At 40.4% G+C, this 19,351-nt stretch overlaps 1 protein-coding gene across 1 annotated transcript in view; it reads left to right on the top strand.

Moving 5' to 3' along the window:
- The window catches only part of MDN1 (midasin AAA ATPase 1), a 174,473-nt gene that overhangs the window by 146,186 nt on the left and 8,936 nt on the right, over positions 1–19,351 (top strand). The window contains exons 83-94 of the mRNA XM_049652926.1: positions 627–788; positions 3,158–3,295; positions 6,807–6,945; positions 8,379–8,545; positions 9,107–9,244; positions 9,743–9,887; positions 12,789–13,111; positions 13,587–13,763; positions 14,851–14,952; positions 15,662–15,863; positions 16,964–17,128; positions 18,609–18,772. Coding sequence (XP_049508883.1) covers positions 627–788; positions 3,158–3,295; positions 6,807–6,945; positions 8,379–8,545; positions 9,107–9,244; positions 9,743–9,887; positions 12,789–13,111; positions 13,587–13,763; positions 14,851–14,952; positions 15,662–15,863; positions 16,964–17,128; positions 18,609–18,772 — 2,022 coding nt within the window. The remainder of the gene's footprint in view (positions 1–626; positions 789–3,157; positions 3,296–6,806; positions 6,946–8,378; positions 8,546–9,106; positions 9,245–9,742; positions 9,888–12,788; positions 13,112–13,586; positions 13,764–14,850; positions 14,953–15,661; positions 15,864–16,963; positions 17,129–18,608; positions 18,773–19,351) is intronic.

Below are 19,351 nucleotides of genomic sequence, written 5' to 3'. Positions count from 1 at the left end.
GTGAAAAGCTTAGGGCTTGCTAGCTAAGGGTTATAGTTTTAAGATGCATAGATGCAAAAAAAATGCTAGCAACCCAGAGTATCTGTCATCTTGGGATTCTTTCATACCCTAACCACATATTTTCCTGGGTGTTTGATGTTAATGGTGGATGTTGCTGCCATCAGCTAATGAATCGCCACACTCTGCAAATACCTTCCCCTTCACAACAAGCTAGCAAAGGGGGAGGTTGCCACCTCCATAATATTCCAGAGAAGCAACTTATTTTGTAGGACATTATAAGTCTGTAGCACTGACTCCAGTGCCAACTTTGATTCTGAATAGAATTCGTTTATAAACATCTTATTCAAAAAAAAAAAAACCACTACACTTTATTAAGTAAATGGATTGTAAGTGACAGAATTTGAAGCGTACTTTTGTGAAGGTTTGTGTGAAGATGGAAGAAATAGTAGAGGCGCGCGTGTGTGTGTGTGAGAGAGAAAATATACATAAAACTTACCATCAGTGGCATTTAGTGCATTCACAACATTGTGCAACTGTTGCTGTTTAGTTCCAGAACATTTTTATTACAGGGAAAACCCAGCACCCATTACATAGTGTGAGCAGGCCTTGTGATCTTTTGCCCGCAGTTCTTCAGCCAATCCTGCTGCTTGTTGGTGCGTCTGGTGCCCATGCTCTCCAGGTACTCAGACCTCGTCCTCTTCTTCCTGACCATGTCTTTGGCAACTCACCGTAGCACTGCAAAGCTGCTGTCTGTTCTTGCCCAGGTCTTTACAGAGCTCGCCCAGGAGGTAAGGACTGTTCATGTGAAGCACCCTGGTGCAGCCAGTACCAAATACTTGGTAGCCATTAAGTGCTTGCTTTCACAGGCTTTTATTTAGGACATTCACAAACAGCAGGAGGTCATTTGCTCTCCCTGTGGATTTTTTAGGGCTTTGTCCAGCACCCTTTCGCTATGCCTGTTTCCACTAAGGTCTTGGAACCTGCAGGTCCCCCACTGATGAAATCCCTAAACTCCAGAGGCTATCCTTAACCTTAGTTTCCTTGTTTGTAAAATGAGATCTGCCCACACTCCTTAGCATTTTTGTGAGAACTACCTTCAATTGAATATACTTTGTTTTATTTTGATTTCCTTAGTATTCTAAGATTTTCTCCAAATCTAAGTACAATACTCGTAAGAGTCACTTGAAGATAGGAATTTACAAACTAAAGATGGACTTTAGGCTTCTTATAAATAGTCAAGAGTTCTTAATTCTGGGTAACTGGAATATTAGAAAGGGTTTAAAAATGGAAGACAAGCCCATGCAGTGTATATAGAGGACGAATGTGTGTATTTGTTGAGTAATAAATAAATGAATGTCTTATTTGCTCCTTCTGTCTGATGGGCACTGAGCCAGTCTCAAATCTCATCACTCCTTGGAAAATATACCATATTCAAAAGAGCGGTAGGACAGTGTATGGTGAGCATACCCTGAGATTTGGGTCAGTTCTGTTTGTCCACTTGTGCTGTTGCTCTTGTCTGACAGGTTTTAGAATGACTTTGGCCTGTGTTTTGGAGTGGGGTGTGGGGGTTTTAATATAAGCAAAGTGTTGGGAGCCCTTCCGCTATTCCAGATGTAGCTACTGTGAGTGATGTGCCCTGCAGAAGGACCTCTGAATCTCCGCCTCGTACAGTCATGTTCTGCCTGTACCTAAACCTATTTTAAATGTTTATTTATTTTTGAGAGAGAGAGAGAGAGAGAGAGAGAAAGAGAGAGCATGAGCAGGGGAGGGACAGAGAGAGAGGGAGACACAGAATATGAAGCAGGCTCCAGGCTGTGAGCTGTCAACACAGAGCCCGACGTGGGGCTTGAACTCACCACAAGATCATGATCTGAGCCGAAGTTGGACCCTTAACTGACTAAGTCACCCAGGTCCCCCTCAGTCAGCTTTCTAAGAATACATGTCCTGATAGTGAGTTTGCCTTTCCTTTACGTTTTTAAGTATCCACATTGTATTCATATCCTTTCTGAGTAGTCCTGAGGGAAATTGAAAGTAGGTTAGACTCAGTGCTAAGATAATAGATCTATGTCATAATTATAACACTTAATCCATGGAAAGCTGTTTCTTTGTAACTGAGTCACAATTGGTATTTGCAGGTTTGGGGTCTTAATTCCTTGTTAGTTGGCAGCTTGTTTTTTAATACATTTCTATCCTCAGATTGACAACTTGATAGCTTGTCTGATAAAATTCCTGATTGAGAGCCACTATTTTTGTCTATGGCCGTACCACCCTGAACTCTCCCGATCTCATCTGATCTCGGAAGCTAAACAGGGTCGGGCCTGGTTAGTACTTGGATGGGAGAGAGCCACTATTTTCTTCTACTTGTTTTTCTATTCATTTTTGTCCCACATGCTAGCAGTTGATTTTTCTTTCCAAACTATTTTCCAACACGAAACAGTTTGTTAACACTTGATGAGTGTTTCTGTGTCTGACCTGTTCTTGACTCTAGTCCCTATACTGTGCCAGCCAGGTGCCTTGGCAGAAAACAGCTGAGGCTAGATGTAGCACCTACCCCAGGAATGATAGATTTAGCTCAAGAGTTGAAGGAGGGGCATATTCTTTTTATATTAAAACTAACATTTTACTTGAGAAGCACCATACCAAATTTTCTTCAATTTTTGAAGTAAAAATGAAACCTGTTGTGGCATCTGTTTCAAGTTGCTGAACCTCCAGGGTTACATGTCTTGTCTCCCTCTTTCTCCTCTTAGTCTTACTAATTTGAGAAGTAAATAAAGAATGACAAAATCCCTTTGGGATTTAGACACTGAGAGGCTCTACCCTTGCTCAATGACTTGCTCCTAGGTGCTGTCCAAGTATAATTCATTAAGAGTTTTGTCTTGCCAAATGAAAAATTACCACACACTAAAAGGCCTCTACAGAGTCAAAACCTGATATGTTAAATCTGATGTCAAGCTTTGAAACTGCATAATAACTGTTATCCAGGAGGAAAACAATGTCAAAAGTTTACTGTATATATTCCCATCAGATTTAAAATATTGAACTAAAAAAAGCTAACAATTTTTTTTTTGTATCAGGACTAGAAATCCTTTTTTTGTTTGTTTCTGTTTTGTTGTTTTAATTGCTTTTGAACTTAACTGTTCACTTTTTTATTTTTAAGGGATTTTGCCTGCCCAAAGAATTCATGGAAGATTCAGCAGGAGAGGGAGCAACTGAGTTCCATGACTATGAGGGAGGTGGAATTGGGGAAGGCGAGGGCATGAAGGATGTGAGTGACCAGATTGAAAATGAAGAACAGGTATGTTTTCATATGTGTGAAATACACATACAGTTTACAGAAGCTCACCCCCGTTTCCCTTTGTTTTCAATATTAAATTTTACACATCAGTGTTTTTACTAAGTAATGGTTTCAATCTGTGATCCATGGAACCCTAAGAATACTAAAGCTTTAGGGAGTCAGGTATAAATAAGCCTAGAGAACAAGGAACTTTGCAGCTCAGTCATTAGTTATGGCTATAATTTGAAAGGGAAATGATTGAGGCGCCTGGGTGGCTCAGTTGGTTAAGCGTCCGACTTCAGCTCAGGTCACGATCTCACGGTCCGTGAGTTTGAGCCTCGCGTCGGGCTCTGGGCTGATGGCTCAGAGGCTGGAGCCTGCTTCCGATTCTGTGTCTCCCTCTCTCTCTGTCCCTCCCCCATTCATGCTCTGTCTCTCTCTGTCTCAAAAATAAACAAACGTTAAAAAAAATTTTTTTTTTAAAAAGAAAGGGAAATGATTTAAACTTTTGGTGTTTATTTAATTTTTTTTAATGTTTGTTCATTTTTGAGAGAAAAAAGAGCATGAATGGGGGGCAGAGAGAGAGAGGGAGACACAGAATCTGAAGCAGGCTCTGAGCTGTTAGCATAGAGCCCAGTGCAGGGCTTGAACCCATGAACTGCGAGATCATGACCTGAGCCAAAGTCGGATGCTTAACCAACTGAGTTACTCAGGCGCCCCATTAAATTCTCTTATTTTAAATGGGGAGGTCTTTGTTGATGATTTTCTGAAGTGTTTTTGGTAGTGGTTCATTTAAAGATAAAAACCGTGGCTATTTTAAGTGACCACTGCATTAAGTAATAATGCCATTGTTTACTCTTAATAGGTTTTATTGTATGTCTTTAAGACCCATTGAAAAAATTTAATCTATATCCTCTTTTGGTTGGAATGAAGAATGTTTTTGAAATAGATGGCTTGGGCTAAGATTTATCCAAAGGACAAACGAGTGCCGATTCATAGGGGCACTTGTATCCCAATGTTTATAGCAGCATTTTCAACAATAGCCGAATTATGGAAAGAGCCTAAATGTCCATCAACTGATGAATGGATAAAGAAGATGAGGTTTATATATACAATGGAATACTACTTGGCAATGAGAAAGAATGAAATCCTACCATTTGTAACAACATGGATGGGAATGGAGGGTATTATGCTAAGTGAAATAAGTCAGAGAAAGACAGATACCATATGTTTTCACTCATATGTGGAACTCAAGAAACTTAACAGAAGACCATGGGGGAACGGAAGGGGGAGAATAATTTCAAACAGAGAGTGAGGTAAACTGTAAGAGACTCTTAAATACAGAGAACAAACTGAGGGTGGAAGAGGGAGTGGTGCAGGGAAGAGGGAAAAATGGGTGATGGACATTGAGAAGGGCACTTGTGGGGATGAGCACTGGGTGTTGTATGTAAGCAATGCATCATGAGAATCTATCCCCAAAACCAAGAGCACACTGTATATGCTGTATGTTAGCTAACTTGACAATAATCTATATTAAAAAATTAAAAATTAAAAAATAAAAATGTTTTACTAGAAAAAAATTAAAAATAAAACCAAGGGGCACTTGGGTAACAAAAAAAGGGTGTGTGTGTGTGTGTGTGTGTGTGTGTGTGTGTGTATTGAGCAAGTGTGAGCAGGGGAAGGACAGAGAGAGGGAGAGAACTCCAAGCAGGCTCTGCGTTTTCAGTGCAAAGCCCAATGTGGAGCTCGATCCCATGAACTGTGAGATCTGAAATCAAGAGTCAGATGCCCAACGGCCTGAGCCACCCAGACACCCCTGTTGGCTTTTTTAAATGCATGTCTCATTTGGGAGTGATTTTTTTTTTTTTTTTACGTATTATTATTATTAGTCATTTAGATTTATCAACTGTGACTTGAAGAATAAGAGATAATGGAATTTCTTTTTAGCGCCTATATTCTAAGTCTAAAGCAGACCATAAATTTTTATTTAAGGTGTGGTTATAACTTAGAAATAAAGGACCAAACCAATTCAAACTTACTCTCATCCTTAGAAGGGAAAAGTGGAAAAAAAAAAGCCAAAAGTGTGGTAGAGCTCTTTTTTTAATTTTTTTAATTTTTTTATTTTTTTTTAACGTTTTATTTATTTTCGAGACAGAGAGAGACAGAGCATGAACAGGGGAGGGGCAGAGAGAGAGGGAGACACAGAATCGGAAGCAGGCTCCAGGCCCTGAGCCATCAGCCCAGAGCCCGACGCGGGGCTTGAACTCACGGACCGCGAGATCGTGACCCGAGCTGAAGTCGGACGCTTAACCGACTGAGCCACCCAGGCGCCCCAAGCTCTTTTAATGCATAATATATTTCTTTTTTATTTGCCTTTTCTCTATTTATCAAATTTAACTTTGTCAAAAGTACTTTTCTCATAGGAAAATATTAAAGCCAAAAAAAAAAAGAAAAAGAAAATAGAAAAGTGCAATCCAATGTGAAAAATATTGAGATAAAAGCTATCAGAACAATTTGGCAGTATCTCATAGATTTTGAATTGTGTGTATTCTTTGACCTAGGAATTCCATGTTTCCTGATAGAAATGTTAATGTTTTTTACTCAAGTATGTTCACTATACTATTATTTATAATGGTGAAAATTATAAAAGAATCCAAATACTTATCAGAGGGAATTATTTAAATTATGTTACCATCCATTCAGAATAGCATTATAAGTTAGAATGAGGTAGATTTGTATGTATCAGCATAGAAATATTATCTAAGAGACATTTTTTGAGTTAAAAAAGAAAAGTAGAATGCCAGCTTGTGAAGCAATGATCCATTTTTGTTTAAAAAGATATTGGGAGGCAGATATTGCTACAGATTGCCTATATTACTAAATGCTTATTGGTGTATTCATGGTTAAAAAGATGCACCAGAATGTCACTGATGCTGATTTCTTTGGGAGGAGGATGGTGGTGCCATGGGAAACTAACTCTTTCTGTTTTGCTTAAAATTCTTTTAATGGGATTTTATTATTTTTGTATTTTAAAAAAGCATTTTTAAAAATCCAACCATAATGAAAGAACAGTCATGAATCTTTGGCCCAAATATCGCCTAGAGTATATAGAAATATATAGTTTAAGGGAAAGTGGACAAAATTACATTGAGTTACTGTCTATGAGAGACTAAAGTGATAAAAATATTAGAGATATGGGGAATACAATAAGAATGAATTTTTATCCTTAAGAATTCATATTTTTTGAGACTGCATATTCTTGTTAAATCTGGATTTTTTTAACAATTCACATGAAAAAGAACAACAAAATTCTGTATTCCTAATCACAGCGCAGTAAAACTGGAAATTATAGACATATTAAAGCAAACTAGAAATTGTTTGTGGTTGTCTCTGTTGGTTCTCTTTTTTTCTCTCCCTAGAGATAACTTTATACCATTAATGTTGGCATTTAGGTATTTCTGTTTTATTTAGAGCTAAATAAACGTTAGAAAAGTTACAATGTTTATGTTTTCTATAATACTTTTTGATATAGGCAGAAGATACACTTCAGAAAGGCCAAGAAAAGGATAAAGAGGATCCCGACTCAAAACCAGACATTAAGGGCGAGGATAATGCCATTGAGATGTCAGAAGACTTTGATGGGAAAATGCATGATGGGGAACTTGAAAAAGGTTTGAGATTGTCACTTCATTCTTGTTTTTAAAAAATACTTTAGGAAATTACATTTTCCCAATAAGAAGCCTATTATCTTTTTTAGCAAGTTTATTACTCTGCATAACTGCAGATGAAAACATCACCTATATGCATGTTTCATCACTGTCTCCATGGAGGCAGAAGTCTGTAGTCCATTCTGGAGATTCTTCTGAGCAAACTGAGACATTGACTGGTATTTTGGCTGCCTCATGCACTATGTGCAGTGACTTCCCCTTCAGGGAACCTTGAAGGAACAAGGAGAGATGTCCCTAACAGAGCTTGGCTTAAAAGTAAATTGTTCAGGGGAGCCTGGGTGGCTCAGTTGGTTGAGCCAACTTCGGCTCAGGTCATGATCTCGCAGTTTGTGAGTTCGAGCCCCACATCAGGCTCTGTGCTGACAGCTCAGAGCCTGGAGCCTGCTTCAGATTCTGTGTCTCCTCTCTCTGCCCCTCCGATGCTCACGCTCTGTCTCTCAAAACTAAATAAACATTAAAAAATTAAAAAAAAAATGCCTCCTTAAAAAAAACTTATATTAAAAAAAAGTAAATTGTTCAGGGTAGTTTCTTAAAAAATCTTTTTAAAAATTATAAAAATAGTAGAGATTTGTGACAGATGATTTGGAACAAAAGTTCAAGAGTAAAATATCTATATCTACATTTGTAAAATAGATACCTATACACACACCATAAATAGTTCTATAGTCAGCTTTTTTCATTTAACATATAAACGTTCCCCTGTCATTACAATTTGCTTGAGAATATGATTTCTTATAGCACATTGTCATCTGTTGTGTTTATACCATAATTCAGTTCTTACCCCTAAATTTCTCTCCAGAGCTTAATTTGAGATAATTGTGTCTTCTTCTAAGTGAAGATCTTGCAGAAATGAAAATTGACCTTAGAGTAGAAAAGCATATGCTTGCCTAAGCAGCTTAAGAATATAACCTTTGTCACAGTAGACTGAGCAAAAACAATTGCGAAAAATTATGATTGAGTTAGATGTGTGATTTTAAAAGATGGTCAAAATAGAAGTGTAGAGTATGTTGGAGATGGGGAGGAACCTTGGACATCATTTCACAGACAAGAAACCAAAGCCCAGTAAAGTTGCTGAGTCTCATAATGATGAATATCCTCCCCACCCCCCAGCACCAGAAGTAGACATCCTGACAGCTGTTCCATCACCCTTCTGTTTATTAATATCACACATTACAGACTTTTTTTTTCCTTCAAATAGTTTGCAAAACACAGTAGGACTGCTTCAGGAGATCTAAAGGCATCTGTGTGTACAGTGTTCTGTAAATGCAAGCAGTAAATCTCAGGTGGGGCACTTGCCAGGTGGTGGGTCCATGCCTCTTCTGCACATGGCCCAGTCAGTTCGGGGATTTGCCTAACCTCAGTGCTTTCCCTTACAGAAGAGGATGATGGGAAATCAGACAGTGAGGGCGGAGACCTGGATAAACAGATGGGCGATCTGAATGGTGAGGAAGCTGACAAACTTGATGAGAGGCTTTGGGGTGATGACGATGATGAGGAAGAAGAAGACAGTAAAACTGAAGAAACAGGACCAGGAATGGATGAGGTAATTAAAAGATTCTCCCCACCCTGTAATCCCCAGTTTGAGAGGAGACCTTCTTCCAACAAGCTACCACTCCCTGTCATTTACTGCTCTTCCTTTTCTGCCTTTTTTTCTTTCTTCCATCCTTCTTTTTTTTCTTCTTTTTTTTTTCTGTCTTACTTAATTGAACTCAGAGCTAAAAGAATGGTCTGACCTGGGCCATTCCATGTGTAATGGAGGAGGAAAATTAAGGAGACTGTGCAAATGCTCTGATTCTGCTGTTGGCCACTGAACCTCCCCAGCTCTCTGCTTAGGAGAAATCAGGGCTGGGTGTGACACTGCAGCAGCACAGTGTGACCCACCCCACTGTTCACACGCCTGCTAATACTGCTACCATCTGGATGAAGCCAGAATGTTCTTTCCAGGTCATGGAGGACACCCTGTCAGCTGGATATTTCCAGAGGATAGGCTCAACAGACAGAGATTGTACATGTCTAAGAGCTAGTTTAGATAGAATCAACTTACGTGAAAACGGTTTCTTAGATTGAGAGTAATGATTTTGTTTTTTCTGCCTCTGATATTTAGGAAGATTGTGGACTTGTTGCCAAAGACGACAACTTGGATGCTGGGAAGTCAAACAGAGATAAAAACCGAGATAAGGAAGAAGCAGAAGTTGCTGATGATAGACAAGGCCAAGACAAAATTAATGAACAAATAGATGAGGTAATGAGGATTTGAAACCAGTCTGCTCCTGATTCAAGGTCAGGGCTCACAGCTCCTGGGAGTCTCAAGACATTTTTTTTTTTTTTTCCTATTCATCATTTTCCCATTGGCTTGTAAAAGAACATGTTACAAAGTCTCTCAACAGGACATAAAATATCTAACTATTGGTTACTAATGAGGTCTTGATTCTGTTTGGGCTCATGCTGGAGTTTGGAAGCTAAGTTCTGTGATTCTTTTCTATATATCTTCTCATAAATTTCCGTTTCCTCTTGAAATTAAGTAACACAGTACCTCTTATCAGTGGAGAACCTGCACAGTAAGTGAGGTTTGAAAATCCAAGATGAAAATTCTAGAAACATCAGTAAAATTCTAACATGTGGGAGAAATTTTAGGGAAGAGATCTTGTATTCTCTTAGCATAAGTGCTTAGAGCTAATTATTTGCAAATGCTACTTTTAAAAAAAAAATTAATTTTTTCCTGTTCTCTCCATTGTCAAAGAGGGAATATGATGAGAATGAGGTGGATCCTTACCATGGCAGTCAGGAAGAGCTGCCAGAACCTGAGGCCTTGGACCTTCCAGATGACTTGAACCTGGATAGTGAAGACAAGAATGGTAGTGAGGACACAGACCAGGAAGAAGGAGGTGTGTCTTTCAAAACCTAAAGAGACCAGTTCAACTCACTGAAAATGAGCAATAACCTATTTCTTCAGGCCGTATTATGGCCAAGTCATAAATCGTGTCTGGTCAGCCCAATTCCAATTTGAGAAAATTGTTTGCTTTTTTTCTATAATCTTTCTCACCTGACTAGACTTAGAGCTTAATCTGAGAAGAATGAAAGTAAACTACCTGGTGTTTGTCATTAATTTACCCTCCTGTCCTGTGTTCTAGTACTGTAGAATCCGGGTGGTGCTTCATTTCCCCACAGCTGTCTCCTGATGGCCCGCCTTATGGGGTGATGTGAACACTGCAGTCTGGGTATATCCAGGCCTCTTACAGAGCCTTGTTACAGCTTTCTTAGGGAAATGATTGTTTCAGTTAATGATTGCTGTGCTTATGTTGTGTGTTTAGTTTGGAATATGAAGTCATTTTAGTGGGGTATGAAATTGAATAATCAAAAGAAATCACATGGCACTTGACAATAATCTGCCTGTCACCCATTGTTCAGTTTGAGTGACTTCCCTAGGGAGAGCTGTCTCGTATTGGAAGCATTATATAGTGCCCCGTAACAGAAGGTCCCCAATCATGGTGGGTATCCAGACAAAAATATGAGCTAGCCTTACTATGCTTCATAATGAATCAGTTACCTATTTAGAAAACCCATTAAAATTTTTTTTAAACACCATATTGTTGGGGGGGGCGGGGCGGGCACCTGGGTGGCTCAGTTGGTTGAGCATCTGACTTCATTTCAGCTCAGGTCATGATCCCAGGGTTGTCGGATCAAGCCCCGCTTGTGTTCCATGCTGAGTGTGGAGCCTGCTTAAGATTCTCTCTCTCCCTCTGCCCCTGTCCGTGTTCATCCATGCTCTCTCTCTCAAAAAAACAAAAACACAAAACAAAACAAAAAAACCCCACACCTTATTGGAACCAAATTAGCAAGTTACAAAAGAATAAGAGGTATCATTTATGTAAAAACTTAATACAATACTATTTTTTTTTTAATTTTTTTTTTAACGTTTTTACTTATTTTTGAGACAGAGAGAGACAGGGCGTGAACAGGGGAGGGGCAGAGAGAGAGGGAGACACAGAATCCGAAACAGGCTCCAGGCTGTGAGCAGTCAGCACAGAGCCCGACGCGGGGCTTGAACCCACATACCGCGAGATCATGACCTGAGCCGAAGTCGGACGTTTAACCGACCAAGCCACCCAGGCGGCCCACTATATATTATTAATGGGTACATCAAATGTAGGAAAACAGAATAAAACACAACTTCAGGTTATGGTGACTTCAGGTTAGGAAGGGCAAAGGCCTCCAGAATCCAGATAGTTGTACCCAGAATCATTTGTTTCTTAAAAACAAGTGGCAGAAGGGGCGCATGGGTGGCTCAGTTGGTTGGGTGTCTGACTTCAGCTCAGGTCATGATCTCTCACTTTGTGAGTTTGAGCACCGCATCAGGCTCTGTGCTGTCAGCTTGGAGCCTGGAGCCCACTTCAGATTCTGTCTCTTTCTCTCTCTCTGCCCCTTCCCTGCTTATTCTCTGTCTCTCTCTCTCAAAACTAAGTAAACATTAAAAAAAAAAATTTTTTTTTAAATGACAGAAGTTTGGTACATAAATGGCAAAATTCACATCTATTAAATCTAGTAGGTGAGTATATGGGTCTTTTTATTTTATTTGGTTTTGCTTATTTATAATATTTATTTTTGAGAGAGAGACACACAGCATGAGTTGGGGGTGCAGCAGAGAGAGAGTGAGGGAGACACAGAGTCCAAAACAGGCTCCAGGCTCTAAGCTGTCAGCAAAGAACCTGATGCGGGGCTCAAACCCATGAAATGTGAGATCATGACCTGAGCCGGAGTCAGACACCCAACCAACGGAGCCACCCAGGTGCCCTGGCTCTTAAGATTTTAAAATGCATTTTCCACGTTTAAAGTATTTAGTAATTAAACAAATTAGTGAACTATTTAACCAGAATCATTTGGTTGAAGATTTGATAGAGGCTTTCCTCATGCTAAGAACAAGTCTTCACTCTTTGAATCTCTAGCTTACTTTTTTTTTTCTTCATTTTCGTATAACTTTATTATAGAAGGAAAAGAAAATCTCCCAAAATCTATAAAGGCCAAACTTCTTACATTAAATTATAGCTGAGTTTTTAAGCACTAAGTTGTTGCTTCAGAGGTCATTTCATTACCATATAATTTTGGAATCTGACTTCATCCTTAAATTCAACAAGTAAGCCAGCATGAAATTAAGAAAATTAAAGAATTATTTGCTAACAAAGTGACTGTGATTCTGAAGTGTCCAAAGTATAGGAATGTTCTGTTAATAAAACTTTTCCAAATAAGATTGTTTCCATTGAATGTATGTTGTACTTTATGATAAAGAAGGATGTCTACCAGTTATTCCCAAGGATAATGTCATTTCCTATTTTTGGTCTAAAATGTCCCTATTGTGGCAGCTCTCAGGATTTTTTAGTGGATTACTTAGAGTTTGTTAATGGAATGCACCATCCAAACAACTGTATGTAAAATATTAAGTGTGGTTTAGAGCAGGTGTGGACTAAACTTTTTCTGTAGAGTCAGGTAATAAATATATCAGATTTTACAGGCCATAAACTGAGACAGGGGTTGCAAAAACTCTACTCTGCTGTTGTAGTAGTATGAAAGCAGCCATAGACAATACAGAATGGGTGGAGTAAACACATAAGGAAATAGATATGGCCGTATTCCAGTAAAACTTTATTTACAGAAATATGTCGGCCAGATTTGGCTCTTAGGACATAGTTTGCCAGTTCCTGGCTTGAGACTAATAAACACTTGTGTTAACTCCATCCCATGTTAAATCATGTTAAATTTGGTGTTCTTTCTTTTTGTTGTTATGTATCCAGAAGATAATCCTTTGGAAATTAAAGAAAAGCCAATGGATACTGAAGAAGCAGGTCATGAAGCTGAGGAAATAAAGGAACAGACCGAGGCTGACCACAGTGAAGGTCAGGGTCAACCTGAACCTGAAGAAGGCCCCAGTGAAGATGATAAGGGTGAGGGAGAAGAAGAGATGGACACAGGAGCTGATGACCAAGATAAAGACACTGCTGAACATCCTGAAGAAAACTCAGACGATGAGCGTCAGTCTCTGGAGGACAAGGACAAGGAAGCCAATGAGGAAAGTGCAGACAATGGCGTTCCTGTTGACCAAGGTCTCCAGCCCCAGGTATTGTAAGGTCTTTGGGTTGTCTCATGTTAAAAGTAATAGTGAGGAAGGGGCGCCCTGTTGGCTCAGTTGGTTAAGTGTCCAACTTCAGCTCAGGTCATGATCTCGCAGTTCATGAGTTCAAGTGCCACATTGGGCTCTGTGCTGGTGGTGCAGAGCCTGCTTGGGATTCTCTGTGTCTCTCTGTCCCTTCCCCACTTGCCCTCTTTCTCAAAATAAATAAATAAACTTAAAATAAAAAAATAATAGTGTGGGGGAGAGTTTACCTTATTCCCATCAGAATCTTTTAGGATACTTCTCTATCACCAGGTGGCGCTGCTGAGCAGCTTTAAGTTTCTGTTTAAGACCCTTTCTGGCCATTACCCTCCCTGCAGTCTCCCCATGGTGAGCAGTGGGGCACCTGCCAGTTGTAGTGGTCCCCTACCTCATATTCTTCCCCCAGTGCATTTTAATGTGGTGTTTGCTTACCCTGCAGAAGCAGGAAGAAGAAGAAGAAGGGAGCGGGGAAAACTCTGACACAGAGGAGCAGGTGCCAGAGGCCACGGAAAGGGAAGAACACGATTCCTGCGGGCAGACCGGGGTGGAGAGTGTGCAGAGTGCACAGGCTATGGAGCTGGCTGGGGCCGCGCCCGAAAAGGAGCAGGGAAAGGAGGTGATAGGCCCTTACTGCTTCTGCCAGCTGCCTCTATTGGGGGGGGGGGGGTTGTTGTCTCTGTTCCCTGTGTGAAATCACGACCCATTTAGCTGTAGTTGGATTATGTGTGATTTTGTTTTGTTGTTGACATCTAAAAGATCATCTCTCATTCTTTGGGAAATGATCGGATACCTGATTTTATATGCCTCTCAGAACAAACCCTAGAATATTTGCTACACTGTATTTAAGTATTGTGCTTAATGAGAAAAAGCTATTAAACTCATAGTTCTTTGTGGGAGAATAGGTTCATGTTAATTTTTAGAAAGCTCCCAAGGAAAGAAAGGTTGCATTTAGACTTCATATAGTAATATGCCTCAAATAGTGTTTCCTTTTTCCTTGCTGTTCACCAGGCTCTAAAAGTTGCAACTTAAAAAGCAAAAGCACTTCTTTATTTCTTGAGCCAGAGTGATGTCCTGTGTATGGCCACAGTCCAGGTGACTGGCATGCTGTGGAAAGAGCACTGACAGAGGACCTGCTCTGGTGACTCTCAACAGCTCCTTAAGCCTCATTGAGCCCAGTTCTCTCACCAGTAATAACACCTGTTTATACTTCTTATGCCCCCCTCCACCATGTTTATTGAGCACCCATTAGGTGATGCTAAGCATTTTCATTACTTCAGGTCCTCACAGTAGTCCTGTAAGATAGCTGGTTAGTGTTCTTACGACGTTCTCCATTTTATATTTGAGTTAAGCTGCAGTAAAGTGAAATGACAATCTCAAGGGTATACAGCTGGTTGATGGCAGAGTCTGGTTTCTAGTCGAGGTCTGTCCTGCCTTCAGAGTAAGCCATTACAATCCTGGAAACAAGGAACTAATCAGCCTTACATAGCGAAGTCACTCAAGAGGGTAACATATCTGGATATAGATGCTCCTGTTTTTGCCCACAGGCCAGGCCTTAGTCATGGCTCAGCTCCGGACCAGGGAGGCAGGTATATCATGTGACTCTGAGAGGAGAATAACAGAGAAGCTATGCGAACTACAGCCCAGTAAGCAGGTGTTTGTATAGCATCTTCCACCCTCACTCTCTCATGGCTTGGATTTCACAGGAGCACGGGAGTGGAGCTGCAGATGCAAACCAGGCAGAAGGCCACCAATCCAACTTCATTGCTCGATTGGCTTCCCAGAAACAGACCAGGAAGGACACACAGGTCTCTATCACTCTTCAGCGAAACTTAGGTGAAGGCTGCATCTGGAAAGGATGTGCTAAGTGTAGTGGTTTTTTTAAAAAAAAGCCACGTTCCCAGGCTTTGCCGTCTCACCAAACCTGATGATAGCCTCAGCAAGCAGATCAGGACCGTGGGGCTTTCCCATTGGAACCTGGGGCTTCTTCCCCATGTGGGTGCATGTATACACACACACACACACACACACACACACACACACACACACACACTCCTCCTTATTCCTGTTATGCAGCCTAAGGGCCAGTTGTTGGGTGCTGTTGCCTAGGACTAGCCAGTCTTTTTTCCACCGTCATTACTCTTCTGTGTTTTAAAAATTAGGTTTTTTAAAACATGGTATAATTCATGTACATGATTTATGAAATTCATATATAAAAACAATCCCCTAAAAAGCTTCCATCTTACTCCTGTTTTCAAGTCACCCGAGAGTAAATTGGTGCTACCAGTTTTATTTTAAAGATATTTTTGCATATGTAACATATTTCAGATACAAAGTATATCATAGAGGTTATCCTGAATTTGTGTATAGATACATGACCATTCTTCTTAACTGCCTCGTTGAATTCCATTTTTGTATGGCTGTACGTAATTTAGTTAACCAGCCCCCTGTGGATAGACATTAGTTTTTTGGCCATTACAGACAAACCTCTAATGAATTTCCTCATATTTCCCACAGAGTTTCAAGAGGAAACCTGGACAGGCTGACAATGAACGCTCCATGGGTGATCACAATGAGCGAGTGCATAAGCGGCTGAGGACTGTGGATATGGAGAGCCACACTGAGCAGGGGCCAGCCCAGCCCCACGCCCAGGTGGAGGACGCAGATGCATTTGAGCACATTAAACAAGGCAGTGACCCTTATGATGCACAGACGTATGGTATGGTTCAGGGAAGGCTTCTCCTTTGTTCACTGAGCTCTCTGAAAGTTTATGCTGTATGACTGTGTGCCCAGCAGATGAACAAATCCATCTTAGGGATGGGAAATGGCTTTTTAAAATGTTTTCTCTCTAGTTCGAATTATGTGGGAATACGGTTTGTTTTTGGTATAAAGGTATCTGTAGACAAGTGTAGGTTTCGGGGTCTAGTGTAAGTCTTTTATATATCCTTGATAACAGCTGCCCGCATCCAAACCTAGTGCTTATCTCTGGGTTTCTGAGACATGGACATTTCTTCATAGTCACAGTGAGGTCACTTCCTGAAATGGCAGGAGCTGTGAACTAGAAATGTGTTTTTCTTATAAGTGAAAAGGAAAAAAATCCACATAAGAAGGGAGTGGTCAGTCATTACTCAGTCTCCTTTTTTAGTTCTCTTGGTGACTTCTTAATATTTCATCCCTAGTATATAAACTCATGTAGATAATATTTATCTTTGAGCACAGTTTCAGAAATGATTGCTCTATCATGAATTACCTTATTTCTGTCTTCACTTTTTAGAAAAAAAAAGCAGTAATAATAATTTGCTACCATGAATTGAGCTCTTACTTTGTACCAAACACTGTACTGAGCCTTTGCTGCATGATCATGGAATTTTTACAATAATCTTAAGATCTACGATATTTCCATTTTATAGATGAGCACACTGAGGCCAGACAAATTTAAGAATTTGTCCAAGATCACAGTGCTTGTCTTCAGCGTTGGTCTTTCTGTGTCCTGTGTTACACTCTTACTCATTACAGTATCTCCACTCATAAGTTGGTAAAGGAGGATAATTCCATTAGCTGCTCTGAGTCATGTGTCCTCCCTGTTTATTCTGGTTCGGTCTCTTGTAATAGCAGTAAAAACCTAGCTAAGCATCTTACTTTTGTGGTAGAGAATAGGCAGTTACATCAAAAGGTCAGTAGGGCATCACAGACAAGCCAAGCATTGTGTTCATGTCATATAGTTGGTCAGCAGGAGAACAGCATTAGTAAGATCTCAGAAGTGAAAAGTGAGAAACCACACCCACACATGTTCTATGTGTTTGTATGCTTTATTGGCAGATGTGGCCAGCAAGGAGCAGCAACAGTCTGCAAAAGATTCCAGCAGGGGTCAGGAGGAGGAGATGGAGGACACTTTCATGGACACAGAGGAGGAAGAGCTCCAAGCAGCAGACACAGAACAGCTGAAGCCAGAGGAGATAAAGTCAGGGACCACAGTGAGCCCCGGTGGGTCCTATGGTGAAAAATCCCTCCTACGTTCGCTTACAGTAGTCACTTTCGTGTGGTACCATCTGATCTGGTGGTTCTATCTATATCCTGACCCATAGCGTAGGTGTTCATTTGCCTATGAAAATTCCACTCTATCTCACCTAGGAGTCAGAAGGTGGAGGAGTGACGTTGGAGACACTGTCCTGCAGGAGACCTCAAAAGCCTGAGTTCTAGGCAAATGCCATCACTCTTCTTTAAATATGTAGAAGAAAAAAAATAGGACACTTACTTCAGTTATGACAGGAAGACACTTTTGATTATTAGATGTTTTCAATTATATGAAAATACTCAATTTTAGCATAAAATGCAGTAAAATATTTAGAGAAATAGAGTGGGGAAAATGCATGTGTAAAAGTAAACCAAACTTCTTGCATATAGTTCCATTTCATAGTTGACCAAGTGTTATTACTGGATAATTTATTTAAAAAATAAAGATACGCATTTAACACATTAAAAAATAACTTTATCAGCAGTGGAATAAACACACATTCAAAAGAACTTGCAAATTGAAAAGCCTTTTTTCCCCTGCTTCCTGTCCTCTCAGAGGTTTTAGAAGCATTGACTGTGTCATTATATGACAGTGGGAATGGCATAGCTCTGATGAAAACTCAAAATCCAGACTTTGCCTCTTACTCACATTATAGGCTGAGGCATATTATCCATATTTTCATTGCCTCAGTTTCCTCATCTGTAAAATGGAACTAGGATTTATTTATTTATTTAATTTAATTTCATTTATCTTTTTAACATTTATTTATCTTTGAGAGAGAAAGAGTGTGAGTGGGGAGGAGCAGAGAGAGAGAGGGAGACATAGAATCTGAAGCAGGCTCCAGGCTCTGAGCCCCGATGTGGGGCTCGAACTCACTCCGAGATCATGACCTGAGCTGAAGTAGGATGCTCAACTGACTGAGCCACCCAGGCACCCCTATTTATTTTTTTTAATTTGAGAGAGCACGTGCATGCAGGTTGGGGAGAGGGGCAGAGAGGGAGAGAGAGAATCCCAAGCAGGCTCAACGCTCAATGCAGAGCCCAGCGGGAGGCTGGATCCCATAAACCATGAGATCACAACCTAAGCCGAAATCAAGAGTTGGATGCCTAACGGACTCAGCCACCCAGGCATCCCTAGTTTTTATTTTCATCAAAGTTTTACGTGCATATATTTTAAAGAGTCACACACTACACAGTGCAGTCTCCCCTATTCCCCTCCCTCCCAGAAGAGCCGCCTTCGACCTCACAGTGGGGAGGAGAGAAGGTCAGGGGAGTAAGAATTGGCAGTGAATATCCCAAAGAGAAAGAACATGTAGAACTTGTATGGGGAAACGTGCTGGGGAGTGAAGGAGTGAAGTGTGAGTAATCGTTAAGATCGGCAGGCAATCTCGGAGACTCAGTCTGTGTGTAACATCAGAGTAAGTAAAACCGTGTCCTTGTATGCAAATAGGCTATGATGAGGTGGACATGGAGACCCACACTGTTAGAACAGAAGAAGACCAAGATCCCAGGACCGACATATCCCATGGGGAGACAGAGGATATGAAACCAGAGAGAAGCCAAGATTCGACCATTCACACAGCCCATCAGTTCCTTGTGGACACAGTTTTCCAGGTGCTAAAATTTTCACAAATTATTGCTATGATAAGTTAACAAAATGTAATTATAAACTGGTTTAAAATTTTTGTCTTTAGAACTTCATGGAATATCTGGTTATTTGGGGGCATCTCATCCTTGTCAAAGTGTTTAGGAAAACAGTTGGTATGACCACTTCTCTAAACAGATCACACCGTTCCGGCAGTTGATCCCAGGGTCAGAGTGGGTGCCCCAACCTGGCTGTGATGGTGTGTCTGGTTCTCCAGCCTCAGGCTCGCAGATCTAGATCTGCTCTTCCCATGTTCAGCATCCTTATGTGAGGAGCTGTACGTAACAATTCAGTTCATGCTGACGAAGTAGCAAGAATATTTGGCTTAATGCCTGCATTTAGGAAAAGCAGATTTAACTGAGTTGTTTTCCCGAATCGTTTGACTTAATAGCAGTCTAGATTATTCAGAGAACATTTTGATATTGATAATTTTGTGGAGTTTTTGTATTTATTTTGCTGGATAGATTTCTTCTAAATGGTAAAACTTCCTTTATCTTGTCTCTACACAAAGGGAAATAGAAGAATAGTTGTCTGGCATCTTATTGTGG

Source organism: Panthera uncia (assembly GCF_023721935.1).
Source record: "Panthera uncia isolate 11264 chromosome B2 unlocalized genomic scaffold, Puncia_PCG_1.0 HiC_scaffold_24, whole genome shotgun sequence".
Classification (NCBI taxonomy): Eukaryota; Metazoa; Chordata; class Mammalia; order Carnivora; family Felidae; genus Panthera; species Panthera uncia.
Note: the sequence above shows the minus strand (reverse complement) of the source record. Positions and strands in the feature narration are given on the sequence as shown.